Genomic DNA, 21,018 nt, shown 5'->3' with positions numbered 1-21,018 from the left:
ATAATCAAGCGTCCTTTCAGATAACTACAAAAACAGTCCTTATAAATGATGCGGAAAGGTAAACCAAGAATACCATCAACTTTACTGAAAGACCAATTCTTGATAGCTTCTTTTATAATTCTCAGAACTTCATTGTGTAACCTCAATTTCATCTTTTTACCACAAACCATGTTTGGTTGCGCATAATATTCTTGCATAACTTTTACGGAATAGTAACTCAAAAATCAATTATACTCGCACGCTTTAAAACTTGAATAACCTTGATTTAATCGGTGATTCTCCATTTAAAATACAAACTTATGTTCTTTTGGTACCCTATCATTAAACTTTATCGACAGACTAATTCTTGATAGCTTATTTTGGTAAAATTCCTCAAGATCTTATTCATGGGTCAACTCAACTGGGTCTCTTATCTTAACTCATGTTGGGTTCATAACTTTTCTGTGCAACTTCTTAGCTTCCTTACTCAATCATCTTCTAGATAATAGAATTTAGTACTTATAAACATCAAAATATTCATCGGAATGGTAACCCAAGAATCACTTTTGTTCAAAACTTTAACACCTTAAAATTCGAATAATCTTAACTTAATTAGTGATTAACCACAACCTTACGCTCGCTTGGTACTCATAACGTTTATACTATCCTTAAAGATTTCACAACCACCAAAATTCCTCAAAACCATTCATATCCACAAAATCTTTGAGTTCGCACCGTGCTTAACTTAACTTCTTCCAAGGAAATGCTTAAACTTTGCCTAGTCTATCTAGGGTAGAAAACTCATAACATGACATGTGACGATAAGCATGAAATCAAGGGAAGTTCGGCTCTAAAGCGAGAGAGAGCTAAAATAATATCAGCGTTGGCGTCGTCTTCGCCTTTCATTATATAAGCGCTTACATATGTTGGTGGGGGTGATGGATTATGTTTATCCTTAGCATTGTTGTTGTTTCGTTCATGATTGGTCGATGTTGATGTTTCGGTATTCGTTGGGGGTGGTTTATGACAATCTTTAACGAAATGATCTTTTCCTCGACATCGATAACAATTATTCGTTTTAGCATGATATTCACTTCCATTCGTTAGAGCGTTTCGAAAGTCTCGAATAGTGGGTCCGTATGATTGATCTAGTCTTCAAATTCCATCGAATCGGCTTGCGATCATTGATTGGTGGATTCGAGGGTGAATAGTGATGCAATTTCGTTTGCATTAGTGACTTTCGTTTTTCGAGAATCTTTGACTAATTCAGCTGACATCGTACTTTCCGTTCCTAATCGTTCCATCATCTCCTTGTGGTCTTGTATAGATTGGTCGTCATAGGAATCATCATGGAAAACATCATTGTGGATGACGTCATCGTGAATGTTGCGGTTGTTGTGAGCTTCGTTCGTGGCATCGTTAGTAACCTCGATAATCGATATTTCGCATAACATATTCAATCAGAAAAACATAAACAACATGAGAAGCGAATCCCTTTTATCCCGTGCGTTCCTACGCTCACACTCATTTCATTTTAACTTAACATGATTTTAACATATTCTTTTTAACTTATTCCTTAAAACTCTTTGCTTAAAGCCTATTGAATTCTACTATGCGCAAAACCCGTAAGGTTTAGCACTTATGATCCAGAACCTTGGCTCTGAATACCAAACTGTAACACCCCGACCTCTAAATCACTTATTAAAGCATAATTAGCAGCGGAATTAACCTAATTTGGTCGGGACATTACCTGCCGTAATTCCCTTTTGGAAATTACAAGGCAACATTATACATAAGCCATAAAAACCTCCAATTTAATATAATAATCCTTTATATTCCCAAAATACAAGTACATAAATTACTAAAAGTCTTTAATTAAACTATTAAAACATTAAACATGAACTAGGTAAATTTTATTAAAGTGAAATTCCTCGCCTCTACTCGTTTCCATCGATCCCCGCAGTACCTAAAATGGAAAACAAAACGGTGAGCCGAAGACTCAGTAACGACTACCCTAGCAACGTAAATTCATTTCAACTCATTTTATTTAATAACACAGGGAGAATAGAATGGGTAAAACATTTAATAAAACATCATATTTAATTCATTCATAAACTTTTAATGAAAAACGTCATTCATAAACTTTTAATTAACATGCTAGTTGTCGGCAAGTACGAACCGTGAAGGAATTCTCCACTGGGCCTGGGCCCTGAGCCGGGGCTCATCATCGTAACATGGGCCTGGGCCCTGAGCCTGGGCTCATAAACCATGGGAGCCTGGGCTCGTAATCCATGGGTGGACAGGTGTCCGTGGTGCATGCATGACCGATAGATAGGAAGATGGTTGAGGGGGTGGTCGGACGGTGGATGTTGGCGGTGGTGATTTGAGTCACAGAAGAACAAGGAAACTGATATTGGATTTTGTGGTTTGTTGGTTTATTGAAATTGGGTTGAGAAATTTGATTTTGTAAATAGGTAGAGTGTAGGAGAAGGAGAAGTCCTTGCTCCCCAAGGCATGAATTTAGACTCATTTTTAGGAAAGGGAGTGAAGAAATACGTGGAGAGATGCAAGAAGAAGAAAAATGGAACTTTTTGCTCTTTCAAGGGCATTTTAGTAATTTTCACTAGTTAGGCAAATTTCTGAATTTTAATTGCTATTTTAGGAAACTACTAAAAATAGAAATGTTTAGCTAAATTAATTCTTTATATAAAAAAAAATATATCGTTAACGAAAAATAAATTTAGTTTCCGAATAAAAATAAGAACGTTAAATAATTAATTTAGTTTCCGAATAAATAAATTTAGAAATCCGAAAATAATTAAAATTTAAAAAGGTCGTTAAGTTCGTAAATATGAAATTAAATTATAAAATCCGAAAAATATATCGTGTAATCGATATTAGAATTCAAGTGAAATAAAATTTCGTTAATTAAAATAAAGTTAAAAATTAGGATTTAAAACGGTTTTAGCTAAATAAAAATAATTAAGCATAACTAATCGAGTTTTAAAAATTCGGGGTATTACAGTAGGTAAGTGTGAGAAATAATATAATATTGGTAAAGATTTCCATTTATAGAAGCGGTGCAAGTATTAAGGGACGACCCGAAAAGGAAAGCGGTGCGAGTATTAAGGGACGGAGGGAGTATATAATAGTAAAAGTTACTATATGACCTCTAAAGCATCTATATATCATATTGTTTATTTTATAATGGAAATTTTGTGAAACACTACCTTTAAGTTTGGTGGTTTTGTGAATTGCTACCTTATAAAAACTTTTTTTAATTTAACTACCTTATAAGTTTGGTTTGTTTGACTAACACTACCATTTGACGTTTTTCGTTAATGTTTTCCGTCGTGTATTTCTTCTATTCTTTTAAATATCTCCGTTCATTTGTCATTTTGTGCATTTGCCATATTAAATAACCGTTGTAGTGGAGTCCAAAGACGTAAAACATTAACAAAAAACGGCAAATGGTAGTGTTAGTCAAACAAACCAAACTTATAAGGTAGTAAAATGTAATTTCCTTTTTAAAAGGTAGCAATTCACAAAACCACCAAACTTAAAGGTAGTGTTTCACCAAATTTCCTTTTATAATATAGTAATTGTTCTACAACTAAAGTTACTTTTCTATATGATATAGTTACTCTTTGGATAGAATAATTATTCTTATCAAAATGACTATATTATTATTATTTTCGTAGTTACTATTTTGAAGATATAGTTACTTTACAGAACCTATAGTTTCTATAATTTACTATTTTTATTTGCAAGAATGAATATATAATTATTCTTATTTTTATACTTCCTCCGTCCCGGAATACTTGACCTGTTTTCCTTATCGGGCCGTCCCTTAATACTTGACCTGTTTCTAAAAATGGAAATATTCTAACAATATTATATTATTTCTCACTCCATCCCTATTAACCCACCTACCCCCTACTCCATACAAAAAATAATTAAAAACTCAACCCCTACTCCCCCCCAACCCCACCTCTTAACCCACCTCCCACTAACTACATTAAAATAATACCCCACTATCAACTACTACCTATTAAATTAAATAAGTCAATTCAAGTCCCTTAAACTCTGTGCCGGTCAAACCGGGTCGAGTATTCCGGGACGGAGGGAGTAGTAATTTTTTTACAGTAAAAATTACTTTTCAATATGATATAGTAACTCTTTGGATAGAATAATTATTCTTATCAAAATGACTATATTATTATTATTTTTTCATAGTTACTATTCTGAAGATATAGTTACTTTACAGAACCTATAGTTTCTATAATATAATCTTTTTGTCTGCAAGAATGAATATATAATTATTCTTATTTTTATAGTGATTGTTTTACAGTTAAAATTACATTTCTATATGATATAGTTGCTCTTTGGATAGAATAATTATTCTTATCGAAATGACTATATTATTATTATTTTTTCATAGTTACTATTCTGAGGATATAGTTACTTTACAGAACCTATAATTTCTATAATAAAAGACACCGATTATCCAGTTCACGTTAATTTACAAAAACACCCTGATTCACGCTAATTATAGCGTGGACCAGGTCCATGCAAGTGGTATTGTTCAAGATTCCCTTATATTCCTAATATAATTACAATTCTCAGTTTTTTGTTTACATCGTTTCCTTAACTTCTTTTACGTTTCCCAGTAAAATTAAAAACCACATTAAGGTTTGGCGGAAGAAGGAAAATGGCGCCATTACTCTATTATATCACAGCCTTTCAAGTTCCATTATATGATAATCAATAACTTTCTCCTCACAAAAATATCATATCAAAAGGTGGAGATACTTTGGGGCAAAAAGCTACATCAAGAACCTACGGTATGTATGTGAATTGGCCTATATTGATAAAAAAATTAATTTTTTTTCTCCCTTCTTTTTCTTTGTTTGTTTAATTATACATGGATTATGCTCTATATATGTAATATAGGCTGCATGTTTTGAAGAATTTGGTGATCTTTCTTGCATTTAAAAATGGCAGATTACCATGCCCACCATGTGTTCAATAATTTGCCTCTAAGAATATTATCATTGTTTCACTTTAAAATTTTGTAGTCTTGTAATATGGCATATTAAACAAACTGGCACAAATATGAAATGAACTCTGGTATGTCTATTAATTTTGAGGTCTTGTGACTCTGCATAAGGTTTTGGCTTTTGGCTTTTGGCTTTTGACTTTTTTTTATCCCAGTATTTGTGTTTCTTTAAAGTTTTCCTAATAGAGACAATTTAAATTTTTAAACAGATGGTTGATTTCGATTTGAATGAACCTTTAGTTGAGGAAGATCAGAGGGATTATGATGAACCTTTTATTGGACAGACCTTTGCAAGTCAAGAAGAGACATTTGCTTTTGCTTTTTATAACAATTATGCAAAACAACATGGTTTTGTAGCCCGCAAAGATCGTTCAGATACTAAACATGGAAAGACTATTAGACGTGATCTTTTATGTCATCGCGGAGGTAACCTACGTTTAAAGGTATTAAACCCCTGTATAGCTCAAAGAAATAAGGGATCGTCAAGATGTAGTTGCAAAGCTCATGTGCGAATTACTCTGAAGAAGTCCTTTGACATATTTCCGGAGGAATGACATGTAACAAAATTCGTAAAGGAGCATAACTATGGTATGGTGTTATCACAAATGCGTTTTCTTGCAGCAAATCGAGTTATCACAAAAGAGGATGAAAAACAAATTATATTATACAAGGAAGCGGGGTTGCCTGTTAGACAAATAATTTGAGTGATGGAGCTTCAAAAAAACGTTAAGCATGGGGAGTTATCTTTTCTCGAAAAAGATGTTCGTAATCTTTTTTGTACAGTTAAGAGGGAGCTTGACATGGATAATATAAAAAATACAAATCTTTTTGAATATATCAAGTCCGCAAAGCAAGACAGTCCACTATTTCAATATACGTACACACTTGATTATGAAAACAAACTGGAAAATATTTTTTGGTGTCGAGCTCAAAGTTTTGATTGGTACCCAAAAGCTAGTATGGTGATGTGGTGGTTTTTGATAATACCTACAAAGTTAATTCATACGACATGCCTTGTGGAATATTTGTTGGTATTGATAATCATGGAAAGACAATTTTGTTTGGGATGATAACTACCGGAAGATCGGAGAGTATAAACGCGTTTATCAAGCGGTTTGTTTCATCTCATATAAGTCTGACCGAATTTGTTAAACAGGTTTGTATTTTTTTTCTATCTCAACTATTTTTTTTTTTTTTTTTTTTTTGGTGCGAATGAGCCACAGGGGCAATATAAATTACAAATGGGGGCAGGGGGATTCGAACCTGAGACCTATCGTACACAGGCCCTCAGTCTTAACCACTGGGCCAAGACATCATTGGTCAACTATTAATTATGTTCTTATGAGTGGTTAGCTTTGTTTTATGAGTGACTTTAAGTATCTTTTGTTTAAGCATTATTCCGTGTTAACATACATAATGCACATAAAAAGTTTACTTATAATGAGTGGTATTTTTTGTTTGTTTATGACTACATAATATAGGTGGATATTGGTGTTGAAGAAATTATTCAAGGGCATGTACATTTGGACTTGACTGACTCTCTTAAACCAACTTCTTTGAAAACAAAGTCACCTTTGGAAGAACAAGTTTTTGGAGTGTTTACGCCATTTGCTTTCAAAAAGTTTCAAGAAGAACTTACAAGATCAACTTTGTATTCTATAATTCATGTGGAAGGCGATGAGTTCATAGTGAGATATTATAAAGGTGAAGATAAAATTTCTCATGGAGTCTTTTGGAATGGAAATACATCAATGTGTAGCTGTAAGAATTTTCAGTTTTGGGGTATACTTTGTCGCCATATAGTACGGGTGTTGTTCCACAAAGATTGTTTCAAGATCTCATCCTCATATTTACCTCTACGATGGTGTTGTGATGCATTACAAGCTACTACTAGCAGTGGCGGACCCACCATATAACATGGGTATGCACGTGCATAACCATTATTTAAAAAAAAAAAAAAAATTAAAAAATTAAAAAAATTAAATTTTTTTGAGAAATCTCGTGAGGTACTGTAAACCCAAACCACGCATCTTCCCCTTCCCAATTTCCATGTCAAAGACTTTTTCTCTCTCCTCTCATGGCTCTCACCTATTCACCTTCTCTGCTCCTTGCCTCCTTACTTCCTTAGTTCCTTAGACTCCTCTCGGCTCTCGATCCCGGCGCTGCGGCGCACCACCACAACGGAACCAATTATCAATAGACAGTTAAACTGGTTAGACATTAGGGTCAGTGATTTGGGAATTGCCGAATTCGGATTTCGGAGTTAGATCTAAGCGGCACTTCGGCAGGCCGGCAGCGGCGAAGCGCGACGATTCAGCCACCGACACTGGTGGTCGACGCCTCGACGGACTGCAGGAGCAACCAAGCAAGGTTTGTTTTATATTTTAGGAATTTTTCATTCAAATTGTTAAATTGTCAAACTGTTTTTGAATAATTTTGTTAAATTGTTAAATTATTTTTGAATAATTTGTGCAATTATCTATTGTGTATTATAATTTGGACCGAAACTTGAATTTATTAATGATTCTGTATTTCTGTTGAGCGAGCAATGCGGCGATGATAATGATTCTGACCTTACTCTTTCTGTGACTGATGATGATATTATTATAAATTTATAATCTTGACTTGGTAAAACCAATTCACCACCATTTACCAATTGGTTTGTGTTAAATAGTTTATGTTGCTAGACTATAAGACTAATCAACAATATATTTAAGTATTAATAAAGTACTCCAAGAAAAAAGGGAAAGAAAAGTCAGTAGCTCATTATTTATAGAATTGGAATTTTGGATTGATTGATGATTTGTTGGTAACTTGGTAATTGTATGTTCAAATTTTCAGAATGAAGAGAAAAAATACAAGAGATATTTCAAGTTTCTTTCAGAATGAAACTTTTGAAGAATTTTTGTTACAATTTTGGAGAATTAAGTTGCAATAGTGTTAAAGTACATATAATTTTTGTTACGGCTATCAAGATATTTCCTACTTACCCAAAAAAAATAGTATAAGGTTAAACACATCGATAGTGCCCTACCATTATCATATTCCTGGGTCCGCCACTGACTACTAGTACTCAAGAAGTAGTAGAAGAAGAAATGTTATCAGCTGAGGAATTAACTCCTATGTTTAATGCACCCGTGGGTGAAGTGTTGTGCCCTCCGAAATCCAAAACTAAAGGGCGTCCCAAGAAGAAGCGTGAGAAGGGTGGAAAAGAGGTAACAAAGAAGAAGACTAAGAGTTGTTCCATTTGTAAACAACCTGGTCATACAAAACCTACGTGCCCCTACAAAGAAAATATTTTCCCCTCACAAACTGCAAATGATGGCGATTCTTCTGTATCACATAAAAGACTTAAGAAAACAGCAGATGACTTAGGACTAAACCCTATCTTTTCTTTGAAATTTTAGGTAATGTTACTCTACACTTTTCAAAAAAAAGTTGAACATATATATATTTACTTCTTTTTGACAGAAAATATATTTACTTACTGATATATATATATAATGTTCAAGTTGAAGATTGGTAGACCAAGACTTGAAAATTTTGGGCTATTGTCAATTTGTCATATGGAAGATAATATTTGTGAGGCATTTCTTTTTTGGATTTAAGATTTTTTTTCTCAACTTTTTGTTACAACAGAAGTATTACTTCTTCAGGAGATAGAACTCCACTTTCATGATTGTATTGGGAGTATTGTTATTTATGTTTATCTTTTGGGTAATGCACTTTCATGATTATCCATATATCATAGAATATTTATGTTTATCATTTGGATGGAGATTGATTTTTTTTTTTTTTTTTTTTGAGATCAGGTTGAATTATTTTAGGTAGTTAACCACAACATAATACAAGGCTGCGTGGAAATCTGTTACTTTAGATTCATTAAAAAGATGGTTGGACAACTCAATTAAAAGCATTCAAACAACATTTAATAGCTTTGTTATTAATCAGATACAATGTTTAATTAGATTCCATTAATATTGGCAAATATGCATTAATTATGAAATTTGCTAGAATTTATGCATAGCCCTAAGGGCTGCATATGGCAAGGCCCTTTAATTAATTAGTGAGGGCTTGTAATTTTTGAAAATATATGAATTAAATAGATGTGTATTTTAAGGTTGGAAAAAACATAATTGAATTTTTGGGGTGGAGTGCAAAATGTTAATGAGTATATTGGATTATTGGTAACTTGATGTTGAATAAGGAAGATAAAGTGAAAGGGGCGTTGAAGTTGTAAAACATAGAAACAATAAAAGAAAATTTGAAAAAAAACAAAAAATAAATAAATTGATGGATGAAAAGAGAGATGACACATGGCTTCTAATAATTTATGTTTTCTTTTTCAAATAGTAGGTATAGATGGTCTTGCATGCACCATTTTCTAGGTTGAGCGGAAGAGGTTGGAGAGGCGGCTAATTGATATAGAAAGAAATTTCTATAATATGTGGCGGGTCCCTTAACTTAGAAGAAAGAGGAAGAAAAGTGGACAAATTAAAAAAAATTAATACCATTGTTTCATTTATGGCACATTTGTTTAAGTTTTAATACCATTGTCTTTCTTTTGGTAACATTCATTTTTTACGTATTTAAATGTATCGCAATACCATTTGGTATGATTTTTATTAAAATACCATTGTTTCATTTTAGATACCAGTCTTTTTTGCTTGGATACCATTTTTGTATTCTTGATACCACTGACTCATTTTTTGGTACCATTTAAATGTGTCGCAATATCATAATCTTTAATTACAATAGTATGATTTTATTACTAATTAAAGGTATCCATAAAACACTAAAAGATAAACAGAAAACTATTATTAAAAAAGAATAGGGGCATAAAAGTTCAATGTATTTGCAGATTGCCATGTAATATATTTTTACGTATATATACCACTTATATATAGATGTTTACTTCCTTTGAGCGGAAAGGCTAAATATACCTTGGGCTATGTGGGTCTTTCATACCCTCTACGTTGGTGGGTTAATGACACATCAGCAGTGTCATGTCATAACCATTTTTTCAATGCGAATTTTCAAAAAAACGTACTCCCTCCGTTCCTAAATAAGTGTCCACTTTTGACATTTACGCGGGATTTAATAAAACTGAATTGTGTGTAAGAGGTAATGATTGAGAATGTTTTATTTGGGGAAAGGAAAAAGTAGATAATTGTTTAATGTTTAAAGTACAAATAAAAAGGGATGTGGGGATTGAAAAGTGAGAAAAATGTAGAATGTGTAAGAAAAAGTAATAATGATTTATAGAAAAGTGGGAAAAGTGTGTGAAAAAGTGGAAAAAGTGTATAGAAAAGAGGGAAAGGTGTATGTCCGAAAATGGAAACTGGACACTTATAAGGAAACGCTATTTATGGAAACTGGACACTTATTTAGGAACGGAGGGAGTATATATTTAGCCACCAAAGTAGACATATAAGACTAAAAATTACCAAAGTGCAAAATCTCTATTCAATAAAGGAACTCCTTATGTCATTATGTTAAATGGACTTTTGGTGTCTCTTATGGATAGTCTATAATGCCCCTATTAATTGTAAAATACCATAAGTATTTAATTACAAAACATACCAAAAAAATTACTTAAGGAAAGTGAAGAACGACAAATAAGGAAGTTGTCATACATTAAAAAAAAAAACTGCAAATCCATATTAAATAATACCTCAAATCAAGAAATATATAATTATGCAAAATCAATCCATAAAATAATAATAATAGTTAGGGCAGACGATGCACCCAAGACAATTCAGGTGTGTTTTGTGCTATCGCCTTGCGATTCCTACGTTTCCTCCTTACTTTACTTGTCCTTGCTGCTCTTCGAAAATCATAGATCGTTTCGGGGATCACGCAGTGCATTGTGGTAATGATGTTGGCCTGAAATTCCGCCATAACTTGGTTCGAGATGTGTTAGGGGATATCTGTTCGCAGGCTGGGGTTGTTGTGCAGAAGGAGGTTCCTTTGGGATTTCTGTCTGAGGAAGGGAGAGATCTCCGTCCTGCAGACCTTCTTGTCTACTCTTGGGACAAAGGGAAAAATGTATGCTTAGATGTCACAGGTATCTCTCCCTTCACCGGGCCAGGAGTTGATGCTTTTGCTCCTGGGGTTGTTGTCGCTAATGCTGTTGCCAGGAAGAAGAAGAAGTATGAAGCGAAGTGCATAGGCAACGGATATGGTTTTATCGCTTTTGCTTTCTCCACCTTTAGAGAACTGGGGAGTGATGCCCTCGAGTTCATGTCTAGGGTCTCACGGGTTGCTCAGAGTAACACGGCTGCTGCTAATATTCGTTCTTTTCTTTTTCATCGCTTGTGTTTTGCTTTTAATAAGGGCGTCGGAGCCCAATTAGTGGCTAGGCTCCTATCCAACTTTGTGTAATCGCTTAATAATAATAATAATAATAATAATAATAATAAAATTCTCTCAAATAGGGCGATTAGGGCACAATGGTTCACGTCAGCATCACCAGCGACAGTTAGGCGGTGGTTCCACGGCAACTACCCGGCGGTTCAGCGGCATTTTACCGGCGGTATCACGAAGGTTAGTGGTTCGATTTACCGTCAGTTTTTGGTCCAGTTTGGTGCAGTTTTTGGTGTAGTTTGGTGTAGTTTTTGGTGCGGTTTTCTGGCAGTGGTTTTGGGTGCATTTCCCATCAACGTACGTCGGGGAATCGGGGTTGTTATTGGCGCAGTTTAAGGTTCGTTGGGGTGCGGTTTTCAGGCGAAATTGTGGGCAGTTGTGGTCTGTTGAAGGTTCCGTTCAGGGGGAGCTGTTTGGCGACGGTTTTGAGTGTTGGTTTGGGCAATTTGGGGGCTGTTTCAGGCGGCTAACATGGGCAGTTTCAGGCGGCTTTAAGGGGCAGATTCAGGCGACTAATATGGGCAAATTCAGGTCTTTCATTGTTGTTCCGAAGGTGCAGGTCAGAGGGTGTTTCGGTGGTGTTGGGGGTGTTGTTCCGAAGGTGCAGGTCAGTGTGTTGTGTTGGATGGCAGTGTGTGGTTGTTGCGTTTCTTGGTGGCGTTTCTTGGTGGAGCTTTGGTGGTTCAGCGATGTCCGTAGTGGTTCCGCCCATAGGTGTTTGTAACGGCAGAGTATCTGGTTTGACATTTCAGTTTCGGTCTGTGTTAGTTTCCGGCAGTTTGGCAGTTTCGGTGAGTACCGTTTCAGATTCAGTGCGGTTGATGTGCTTTGTTATGGCGGCGTCCGTGGAGAAGTTTCATTTCCCTTTTGTGGGTCTTAGCGGGTGCCAAGATGGCGGTGGGCGTGGTTTGGTAAGGAGTTCTCTGATCACTCACTTACGGGATCATCATTGTTGATCTGATGTGCGGGATGTAACCCGTCATTCCCTTACTACCAATTTGCAGGTTTTTTCTTCGGCTGAGGTGACCTTTCGTCGTATGGGAATTTGGTTATGTGGAGATTGTTTTAAGACACATACTCATCGTACTAGGTGTCGACATGGCAGTGGTTCTAGTATTGTTTTTGTGGACCCACCTAATTCCAGGGATGGTATTATTCGTTTTATTCTCTACGGTTTTCAAAAACCGCAAGCTCCTACTTCCGAGCTATCTTCTTCTGATGCGCCTCGAGAACATCAGTTTTCTTTTGATGTTGCTCTTCTAGACACTTTATTGTCTAAGCGGTTGCGTTCTGTGAAATCCATCCCTCCCAAATACCGTTTGGGTTTTTCGCGAGTTCTAAAAGGGGCGCTTGATAAGGTGATTTGCAGACCAGATGACATCGCTTGTTGGGTTCAGTTGCTCGTGTTACCTCTTTGTGTCCTCTCGACTTTTTCTCCGCGAAGTAATCGTGAGTGTTCCTCTGGTGTTAGGCGGCGTCGACAGGAAGAGAGTATCACCTCTGCTATTTATTCTTGGGGTGAGTCTGGTGGTTCTGAGCGACTTGTCATAGACACATTGGCTAGCGTGTCTCCATTGGACGTTGACGAAGACCATGGTTTGGCAGAGCGTAATATTAAGCAATGCAAGAGAAAGATTTCTGACGGTCACTACACTGCTGCTGTTAGAGTTCTTTCGTCCTCAGGTCTTGCCCCTTACAGTGATGCTACTCTTACAGATTTGCAAGCAAAACACCCTTTCTTTCCGGTCCCTACCTTACCGGATATCCCTGTTGATCATCACCTTACTACTTCCTCCGCTGTTGTGTTGGAGCAGATTAGGGGTTTTCCGCGTGGTACTTCGTGCGGTAGATATGGCTTGCGTGCTCAACACCTTTTGGATTGCTTGGGTGGTGCTGCTGTAGCTGTTTCTGATGAGTTGGTGGATGCTATTACTCAGGTAGTTAATCTCTTTCTTGCTGGAAAGTGTCCTGGTGAGCTTGGAGGATATATTGCTAGTGCCCCTCTTACGCCACTTGTTAAGCCTGGTGGTGGTATTCAGCCTATTGTTGTGGGCACTATTTGGAGGCGCCTTGTTTCTAAGGTCGGGGCTGCTTTGATTGGTCCGCGTTTAGGAACCTACTTAGGAGGGCTTCAGTTTGGTGTTGGGGTTCCAGCAGGTGGTGAGGCCATTCTTCATGCTGTCAATCGTTTGGTTGAGGCTCGTGGGGCTGATGTTGGCCTCTTTATGTTATTGTTGGATTTTCAGAATGCGTTCAATTTAGTTGATCGATCGGCTTTGTTGCGTGAGGTTCGGTTACATTGTCCTGCTCTTTCGCGTTGGGTTGAATTCTGTTACTCTTCTCCAGCGCGGCTGTATTATGGGGAGCATACCTTGTGGTCTTGTCAAGGTGTGCAGCAAGGGGATCCTCTCGGTCCTTTTCTTTTTTCTCTGGTTCTACATCCATTGGTATGTCAAATCAGAGACTCTTTTGATCTATCTCTTCAGGCTTGGTACTTGGACGATGGCACTATCGTTGGTGACGCTTTGGTGGTTGGAAAGGTCTTGGAGTTGATTTTGGAGGAGGGTCCTCATTTAGGTCTCCATGTTAATGTTGAGAAGATAGAGGTTTTCTGGCCTTGGAAAGACCCACGCAGTCGTCTAGAGAGTGTCTTTCCTTCGGATATTGCTCGTCTTGCGCTTGGTGTTAAGTTGCTTGGTGGTCCAGTCAGTACGGATTCCTCTTTTTGTAAGGAGTTGGTTTCACAGTGTGTGTCGAAGACTGTTGTGTTGATGGATGCTGTAGCTAAGCTTAATGATCCCCAGTGTGAGTTGTTGCTTCTTCGTGCGTGTACTGGAGTTTCTAAACTCTACTTTGCTATGCGCACTTGTCCGCCTCATCTTTTCGAAGCGGCCCAATTATCTTTTGATGTGGCTCTTCGGGCTTCTTTGGAGCGTATCGTGACTGATTCGGGACCTGGGTTCGGTGACTGGCAATGGCGTCTTGCCACCTTACCTTATTCTTATGGAGGATTGGGTGTTTATTCGGCTGGTGATGTTTGGCATTATGCTTTTCTTGCATCCCGTTTGCAGTCTTCTGGTTTGCAGGATTCGCTTCTTCGGCTTTCAGGTGTTGATGGTCCGGGATCGGCCTTTGATGATGCTCTTGGTCTTTTCAATAGGACCGTGGAGACCGACCTTATGAGTAGCCCTAGTGAGATCGCTTCCCCCCCATTCATGAAGAAATTGGCAGACATATATTTCATGAAGGTTACTGCTGATGCGGAATCCGCCTTCTCCTTATCTTGACGTCAGGTTGCCCTATGGAAATCACAGCAGGGGGATCACTTCTCAGCTTGGTTGCGGGCAGTCCCCATCTCAGGTTTAGGCCAGACTATGAACGGTAAGACTTATCGTTCGGTTCTTTGCTATCGGTTGGGTATTCCGTTGTTCTCTGATTCGACGCCGTGTTCTACTTGCTCTCGGGTTTTCGATGGGGACATTTATGGGGATCATGCCGTGTCTTGTGCTGGGATTGTGGGTATCAAACATCGACATAATATTGTCCGTGATACCCTTTTGGATATTTGCTATCGGTCGGGGATTTCTGCTCGCAGGGAGGTTGATGTTGAGCTGACTAGTGAGAGTGATGGAGCTCTTCGTCCTGCAGATATATTGCTTTATTCATGGGATGGCGGTCTAGATGTGTGTGTTAACCAGACTGGGTCTTCCCCTATGATGCAATCGGGGTTGTCAGACTTCGTTCCGGGTCGGGTTGTGGCAGTTGCAGCGCAGCGGAAGCAGGATAAGTATGTGGCACGTTGTAGGGCTTTGGGTTACGGTTTCTTACCTTTTTCCTTCTCTTCTTTTGAGGAATTAGAGAAAGGGGCTGTTTCTTTGCTGAAGCGGGTCCAGACGTACTCCAGGGCTCAAGACATTGGGGCGCGGGCAGCTGCCCACATTTTCAGCAGGATCGGGATCGCCATAGCTAGAGAAGTGGGGGCCCAGATTGTATCTCGACTCCCCTCCAACTTCTTGTAGTTCACCTGATCTTTGTAACTTGTTAAGCTTGTAACGTTTTGGTGTTTTCCCTTATAATAATAATAATAATAATAATAATATGTTTACACGTGCTTTATAATAATAATAATAGTAATCTGTCCGATCTAATCTGATTTGATCTGGTCTGATCGATCTGATCTGAACTAATCTAATCTAATCTAATCTAATCCAATCAAATCCAATCTAATCTGGTCTAATCTAATCTGATCTGATCTGATTAAATCTGAAATAAGCAATGAGGTCTTATGTTGAACTACACAAATTATTAGGTACACCCGGTTGTATGTAGCTCTACATGCAACCGGATCGTTTTGTATTTTCTAATCCCTCAAAAAAGCACATTTTTCAGTTTAAAAGCACATTTTCAGTTTAATTGCACATTTTTCAGTTTAAAAGCACATTTTTACAATTTTAATGCACATATGTTTTTCAAATATTATGATATTGAATGTCTTCTTCCAACTGGGAAAAAACCTAAACTTAAAAGGTGAGCAACCAACATCAGTTTACATATCCTCTCAAATTCTTCGCGCTCGTATGTTCTTTTGTACTTACAATGTGTTCTTTTGAAATGTATCTACTTTTAAGCTATACAAATGTACTTTAACCTGTAAAAATCTGCTTTAAACTATAAAATTGTGCTTTTTGAGGGGTTAAAAACCAAAACTACCCGGTTGCATGTAGAGCTACATACAACCGGGTGTACCTTTTATCGATTGGTTGAACTAAATAGGGCCTGAGTCTTCCTCTCTCTGTCCTCCACCATAAACACCGAGAGCTCCGCCAATCTTCGCCGGCAGTGGAACCAAATTGACGCCATTCCTCCATTTTCCGGTGAATTCATTCAAATGACACAAACATCCTGTTGGACTGTGAAATCCTGCCAAGTTTTCTCTCCTGCTTTAAGCTCTATTAGGAAGATCGGTAAGCTAATTTGATCATTCATAATCATGGGTGAGCGTGAGAATTGAAGAGCATTTAACCAAGAAATCACCCCTTTTCTGCCTGAAGTTGATACCTCAACCGGGGGAATTGAAGTAGGGGTTTTACAAGGTTAAACCCTTTCTTTATTCACTTCTCTGATAATCTAATGAAGTTATTTGGTAAATTTGATCACAGTAAAATTAGACTATAGCGTAACTAATCAAGAGGTTCTTTGAATTGTTTACCGGATTGTATACTGGATTTTTGGGTTTTTTCTTCTTCGTGATTTTGGGATGACCACCACCTGTTTGTTGAAATGCTTGTGAGAATGCATCAATTATTTGTTTTTTGTTTTTTGTGGGTTTAGTTGTTGTTCAGTGGTCTTTGCTTCACATTTCTATCAGTGCGAGTAATCTTTGTATCTCGAATGCGTTCGAAACGAGTTGATAGGGAATTAAGGTTTTTATGGGGGGTATGATTGATATAGTCTGGTGCATGGAAATCTCTTGGGAAGCTTTAAATGCTCAAGTTCCACCAAAGTAATGGACATAGTACAGATTATAAGAAAACATGAACTAAACAGAAGTGGAAGATTAGAAAACCTAGTGAGCTAACGATGGATATCTCTACTGAATAGTGACCAGAAGTGACCTTTTAACTTGCTAGTGCTACATAACAAACAAGTTTCTGGAAGTACTACTGAAATTGAATGTTAGGTTTTGAAAGCAAATCTATATGCCTTTCTTTTTTTTCCGGGAACTCATTTGGTATTTTACTCATCCTTTCCAGATCAATGTGTTAGTACTTCAAAAGTTCAAATTTCAATATGAAGTACAAGGTGGTCTGCAGGAAAGTTTATGATTATGTTCGGTATGATTTGAAAGAAATAGCATTTCCTTCCTCATTACCTGATCCGCCTCACATAAAAAAGCGCAGTAAATTGACTTGGAAGGAATCATATTATGTAAGACTTCTGTTACTCCTGCTCCATAGAGATTCTTCTTCATTTTATTGGTATTGTCTTTGTTTTTATGTTTCCTTAGCCATTGCTTGATCTACGTTATATGTGATTATTCTTATACACAACTTCAGCATTCCGTTATTCTTTCTGAAAGATGGCTCAAGATTGTTTTAGCTTTATTTTTTTTTCTTCTGAATTATTGGGTATTGGCCTTTTGTCATTGTAATCAGTTCAACCCAGACCTTCTTTCTCTAAAACATTCCTCGGCCCTCGGATTAGATAAACGATATTAATAAGTTTGATTGTCAGAGAGTAGTGAGCTATTCAATATTGTACACCAAATTTTGGGGTTAGATATCTGAACACACTTACTTTTGACACTGTCAAATTGATGTGCAGAATTTGTTTAGATTGTCCACTCAATCAAGTGGAAAATGTTATGATGCGAGCTTTTGAAGCTGACATGTACAAGCAGCTTCATAACCTTTGAAGAACTGCTCTAGACATAGACGTATTCGATGTCAGAGTTCAATTGGTAACCACTGACCAGCGGATTTTAAATTTTGAGTTTCTAATGTTTTTCAAACCTTGAAACCCCAAATTAAAATTCACGGATCTACTAACTTCTGATTTCCTGGCGAAGTTATAGTTTTCATCGAATCATATGTTGGATAAATCAAAAACTGAATGTACATATTTGAATTCCTCTCTCTCTTTTTCTTTCTTTTTTTTTTTCCATTTTCATGTGCAGCTAGAAGGGTTGGGACTTGGGGTTGAGTTCCTCTTTTTTTATCTACGAAGTACATACTCTATGGATTTTCTTTCATGATTGTTTCCGACTTAATTTTAGCTTTCTACTAGCCCATTCTAGAAACACATATACACCCGTTTAATCCAATCCAGAGTCCTTAATTAATAGCTTCCTCTCTACTAGGTTATCTTCGAGACCTTGCTAATAGCTCCGGAGCAGTAGTTTCACTATCTTAATCATGAGTTTTTTGTATGCATCCTACCTTGGATTTTTATTTGTATATTCTCCAGGTTTTAAAGGAGGCCTCCCGTCTTTATGCAGCAAGCTGGGTACGAGACATAGGTCCTGAACTCCGTCCAAATGATTATAAGAAAGAAGAAAGAGAAGATAAGAATGGAGTAGATGATAATAAGGAGAGAGAACCAACAACAATGGAGGATCTAGGTAATGAACCTTTTTTTTGGGAGTTTTCTATTACTTGAATAGCTTTTGAAGATAGGTCATTGGGATATGATTCAGTAGTATCGCTAGATGTTTCACTGCATGCTCTGTGAATTACAACATTATTATCATTTTCTTGTTAAAAGCATGATTGCTGATTGTTGTCAATTTGGTATGATCTTCATCCATGAATATTTTTTCCATTCTAGGATCTGCAATATAATGAATATTGAGCCTCTGCGTGTCTGTTGTTCATAACCTTTTCCATTGTTGTAGCACTTATCGAATTCATCATTCTGTAGGTTGTTACTTGTTTCATTTGATAGGAAGCTTTTACGTAAAACTGAAACAAATGAGATCTGACTTCGAGAACCTGCCTTGGAAGTACTTAAGAGAACGATAACAAAAGTAGGCAAATGAAGCTTTATCATATCCGTTTGCTCAATTTAACTCTTGTTTAGAGAACTGTCTTATTGTAGCATTCTCTTTATTTCAATGTGACGTAAGAGATGCAAAACGTTAAGCTTAGCATGAGAACACATACTGGTGGGTGTTGGCTAGTTACTTGATTGTGTAGAATTATGTCACTTATATTTATTCTGAATGTTGGGCTGAAGTTACGTAGACTTTCATGTTTGAGACCGAATTTCCATGTCTATTCAAGTAAACAACTAATTGAAGCTTCCACTGGGAAGAAAGTATGGTAGGCTCGGTAGAAAGTGTTTTACGTTGCAGATAATTTAGAAACAATTTTAATCTTTTTACCAGTATGCAACTCCGAAGTGGGACTTCTGTGAAATTGTAATGCATCGGGTATAGCTCGTAGAGGACTAGAGGGGAAGGGCACATTAGGAAGTGTCATAATGGTGCTGTTATTGATAGCTTGAGCAACAAGAAGAGGATAGTTAGTTAGTCTAGAAATAGATGAGTTGAGGGAAAGATAATGTATGTTGATTATTCTGTTATGTCCATTTACTCTCTCTACCTAAGTTGTATTCCTCCATTGATAATTTAATTGCATCAACTGCTATTGGTTCCGATCTAGTTTTGCATACTTAAATCAGTGATTAAGCATTATACAGCTTCAATCTATTACAGAAATCACCTGATGGTGTTCCTCCTTCACCAAGGTGCAAGCCACACCTAGAGCAATCATACTGCCATCATCGTTACCATAACCATAACCATTACCATTACCATTACCATTACCATTCCCATTCCCATTCCCGTTCCCGTTCCCATTCCCATTACCATTCCCTTTTCCTGCAACTGCCTGTCAATCAGGAAATAGGAAACAGTGTATATGCATGAGAGCTAAATATTTGTATACAGTGATTTTTTAAAAAAACTAAACTAGTAGCGGGTTTTCTTCTATCCTGATGTGCTTTTCCTTTTGCTTCTGGGTTGCGTTTTGTTCTTTTGGGAATTGGGTGGAAATAGCTGTTGCTGCTAGAGGAGGAATGGAGACCCTAAGGCCTGCTCTGCAGCGGCTGTACATGACAAGAGCTTCTGCCTACAAGGATGCTATGAAGAGTTTTATAGCTGGGTACCAGGAAGGTATCCAACAAGTTATGGACAAGAAAGAAAAGTATGAATCTCAGAATCCTCAAGATGATGATTCAAAAAAGCCCACTTGATCTCTATCAGAAGAAACGCTTGTTTTGATGTCTTCTTGTATAACATGTTATTGATTAGCTAAATTATCAAGCATCAGTAGAAGTGTGAAAACATTTTCCGCCTTGATCCTTCATTGGTACTGGAATATCAGTGGACTTTTAATTCCACTGGCGGTAGTATGTCAAGTTCCAATAGTAACTGGTCTTCTGGTGTACAAAACTTGCCTGTGGTGAAAAGTGAATGCATATGTTCTAGACAGATCATTTTCTGGTGTGACAGACTTACCGCCTCTCGCAGAAATATAATCCATTACTTCCTCCGTCCCTTTTTGTTCTTTATGTTTGATATTATACACGCGATTTAACGATTAATTAATGTAGATTGAGATTCCTTCTACGGAGTATTTTTTTATTTAAATAATGCAAATTAAGTTTATTTATAATGTTTTCACTTTTATCTAAAATTTGACATTGGAAAGTGTCAAAGAAAATTAATGCTCCAATGAATTTAATTGGTTAAACAATTTTTTGGTATATTTTTTATAGAATATTAAGAGCATTTATGTGATAATATAAAAGTAAATATTACAAACATAAAGAACAAAAAGGGACGGGGGACAAAGCTGATAACTAACTTTTAAAAGTGTCAAGAATTTAAGATCAATAGCGGGATTAAACATGTTACGGGTTAAAACAGTGTGGGGTGTAAACGGTTCGGATTAAACAGGCTTTTCGGGTTGAAACAATTTGGATTGAAGGGGTTTCTTCGGACTGAAACGGTCCGGATTGATCGAGTCACTAACGGGTTTAACATCGGGTTAAAATGGATCGAGTTGCTGCGAAATGATTTGCTATTTTAAGATCTTAATCAGTTTATATTT

General features: G+C 36.9%; 3 protein-coding genes across 4 annotated transcripts; all 3 read left to right on the top strand.

Moving 5' to 3' along the window:
* The first annotated feature begins 4,651 nt into the window (after positions 1-4,651).
* On the top strand, positions 4,652-6,954 carry LOC130467978 (protein FAR1-RELATED SEQUENCE 11). The gene is made up of 3 exons (XM_056837223.1): positions 4,652-4,823; positions 5,248-6,194; positions 6,520-6,954. Exons 2-3 carry the CDS (start codon positions 6,048-6,050, stop codon positions 6,952-6,954), a joined length of 582 nt encoding a protein of 193 aa, XP_056693201.1. The 5' UTR covers positions 4,652-4,823; positions 5,248-6,047.
* Positions 6,955-7,068: 114 nt separating this feature from the next.
* Positions 7,069-20,462, top strand: LOC110804220 (uncharacterized). Of its 2 annotated transcripts, none has more exons than XM_056837224.1 (4): positions 7,069-7,408; positions 17,158-17,332; positions 18,371-18,524; positions 18,824-19,167. In XM_056837224.1, the coding sequence occupies exons 2-4, from the start codon at positions 17,195-17,197 to the stop codon at positions 18,922-18,924; spliced, it is 393 nt and encodes a 130-aa protein (XP_056693202.1). In that variant the 5' UTR covers positions 7,069-7,408; positions 17,158-17,194; the 3' UTR covers positions 18,925-19,167. The 2 variants fall into 2 exon arrangements, with proteins under 2 accessions (XP_056693202.1, XP_021865469.1); XM_022009777.2 differs by lacking the exon at positions 18,824-19,167 and adding an exon at positions 19,962-20,462 and having other exon boundaries at positions 7,077-7,408.
* LOC130467977 (uncharacterized) lies at positions 10,777-14,700 on the top strand. The gene is made up of 2 exons (XM_056837222.1): positions 10,777-12,315; positions 12,409-14,700. Exons 1-2 carry the CDS (start codon positions 12,094-12,096, stop codon positions 14,689-14,691), a joined length of 2,505 nt encoding a protein of 834 aa, XP_056693200.1. The 5' UTR covers positions 10,777-12,093; the 3' UTR covers positions 14,692-14,700.
* Positions 20,463-21,018: the final 556 nt, after the last annotated feature.

Source organism: Spinacia oleracea, chromosome 2 (genome assembly GCF_020520425.1).
Source record: "Spinacia oleracea cultivar Varoflay chromosome 2, BTI_SOV_V1, whole genome shotgun sequence".
In the NCBI taxonomy this organism is placed as follows: domain Eukaryota; kingdom Viridiplantae; phylum Streptophyta; class Magnoliopsida; order Caryophyllales; family Amaranthaceae; genus Spinacia; species Spinacia oleracea.
This window is presented reverse-complemented; position numbering and strand designations above follow the sequence as displayed.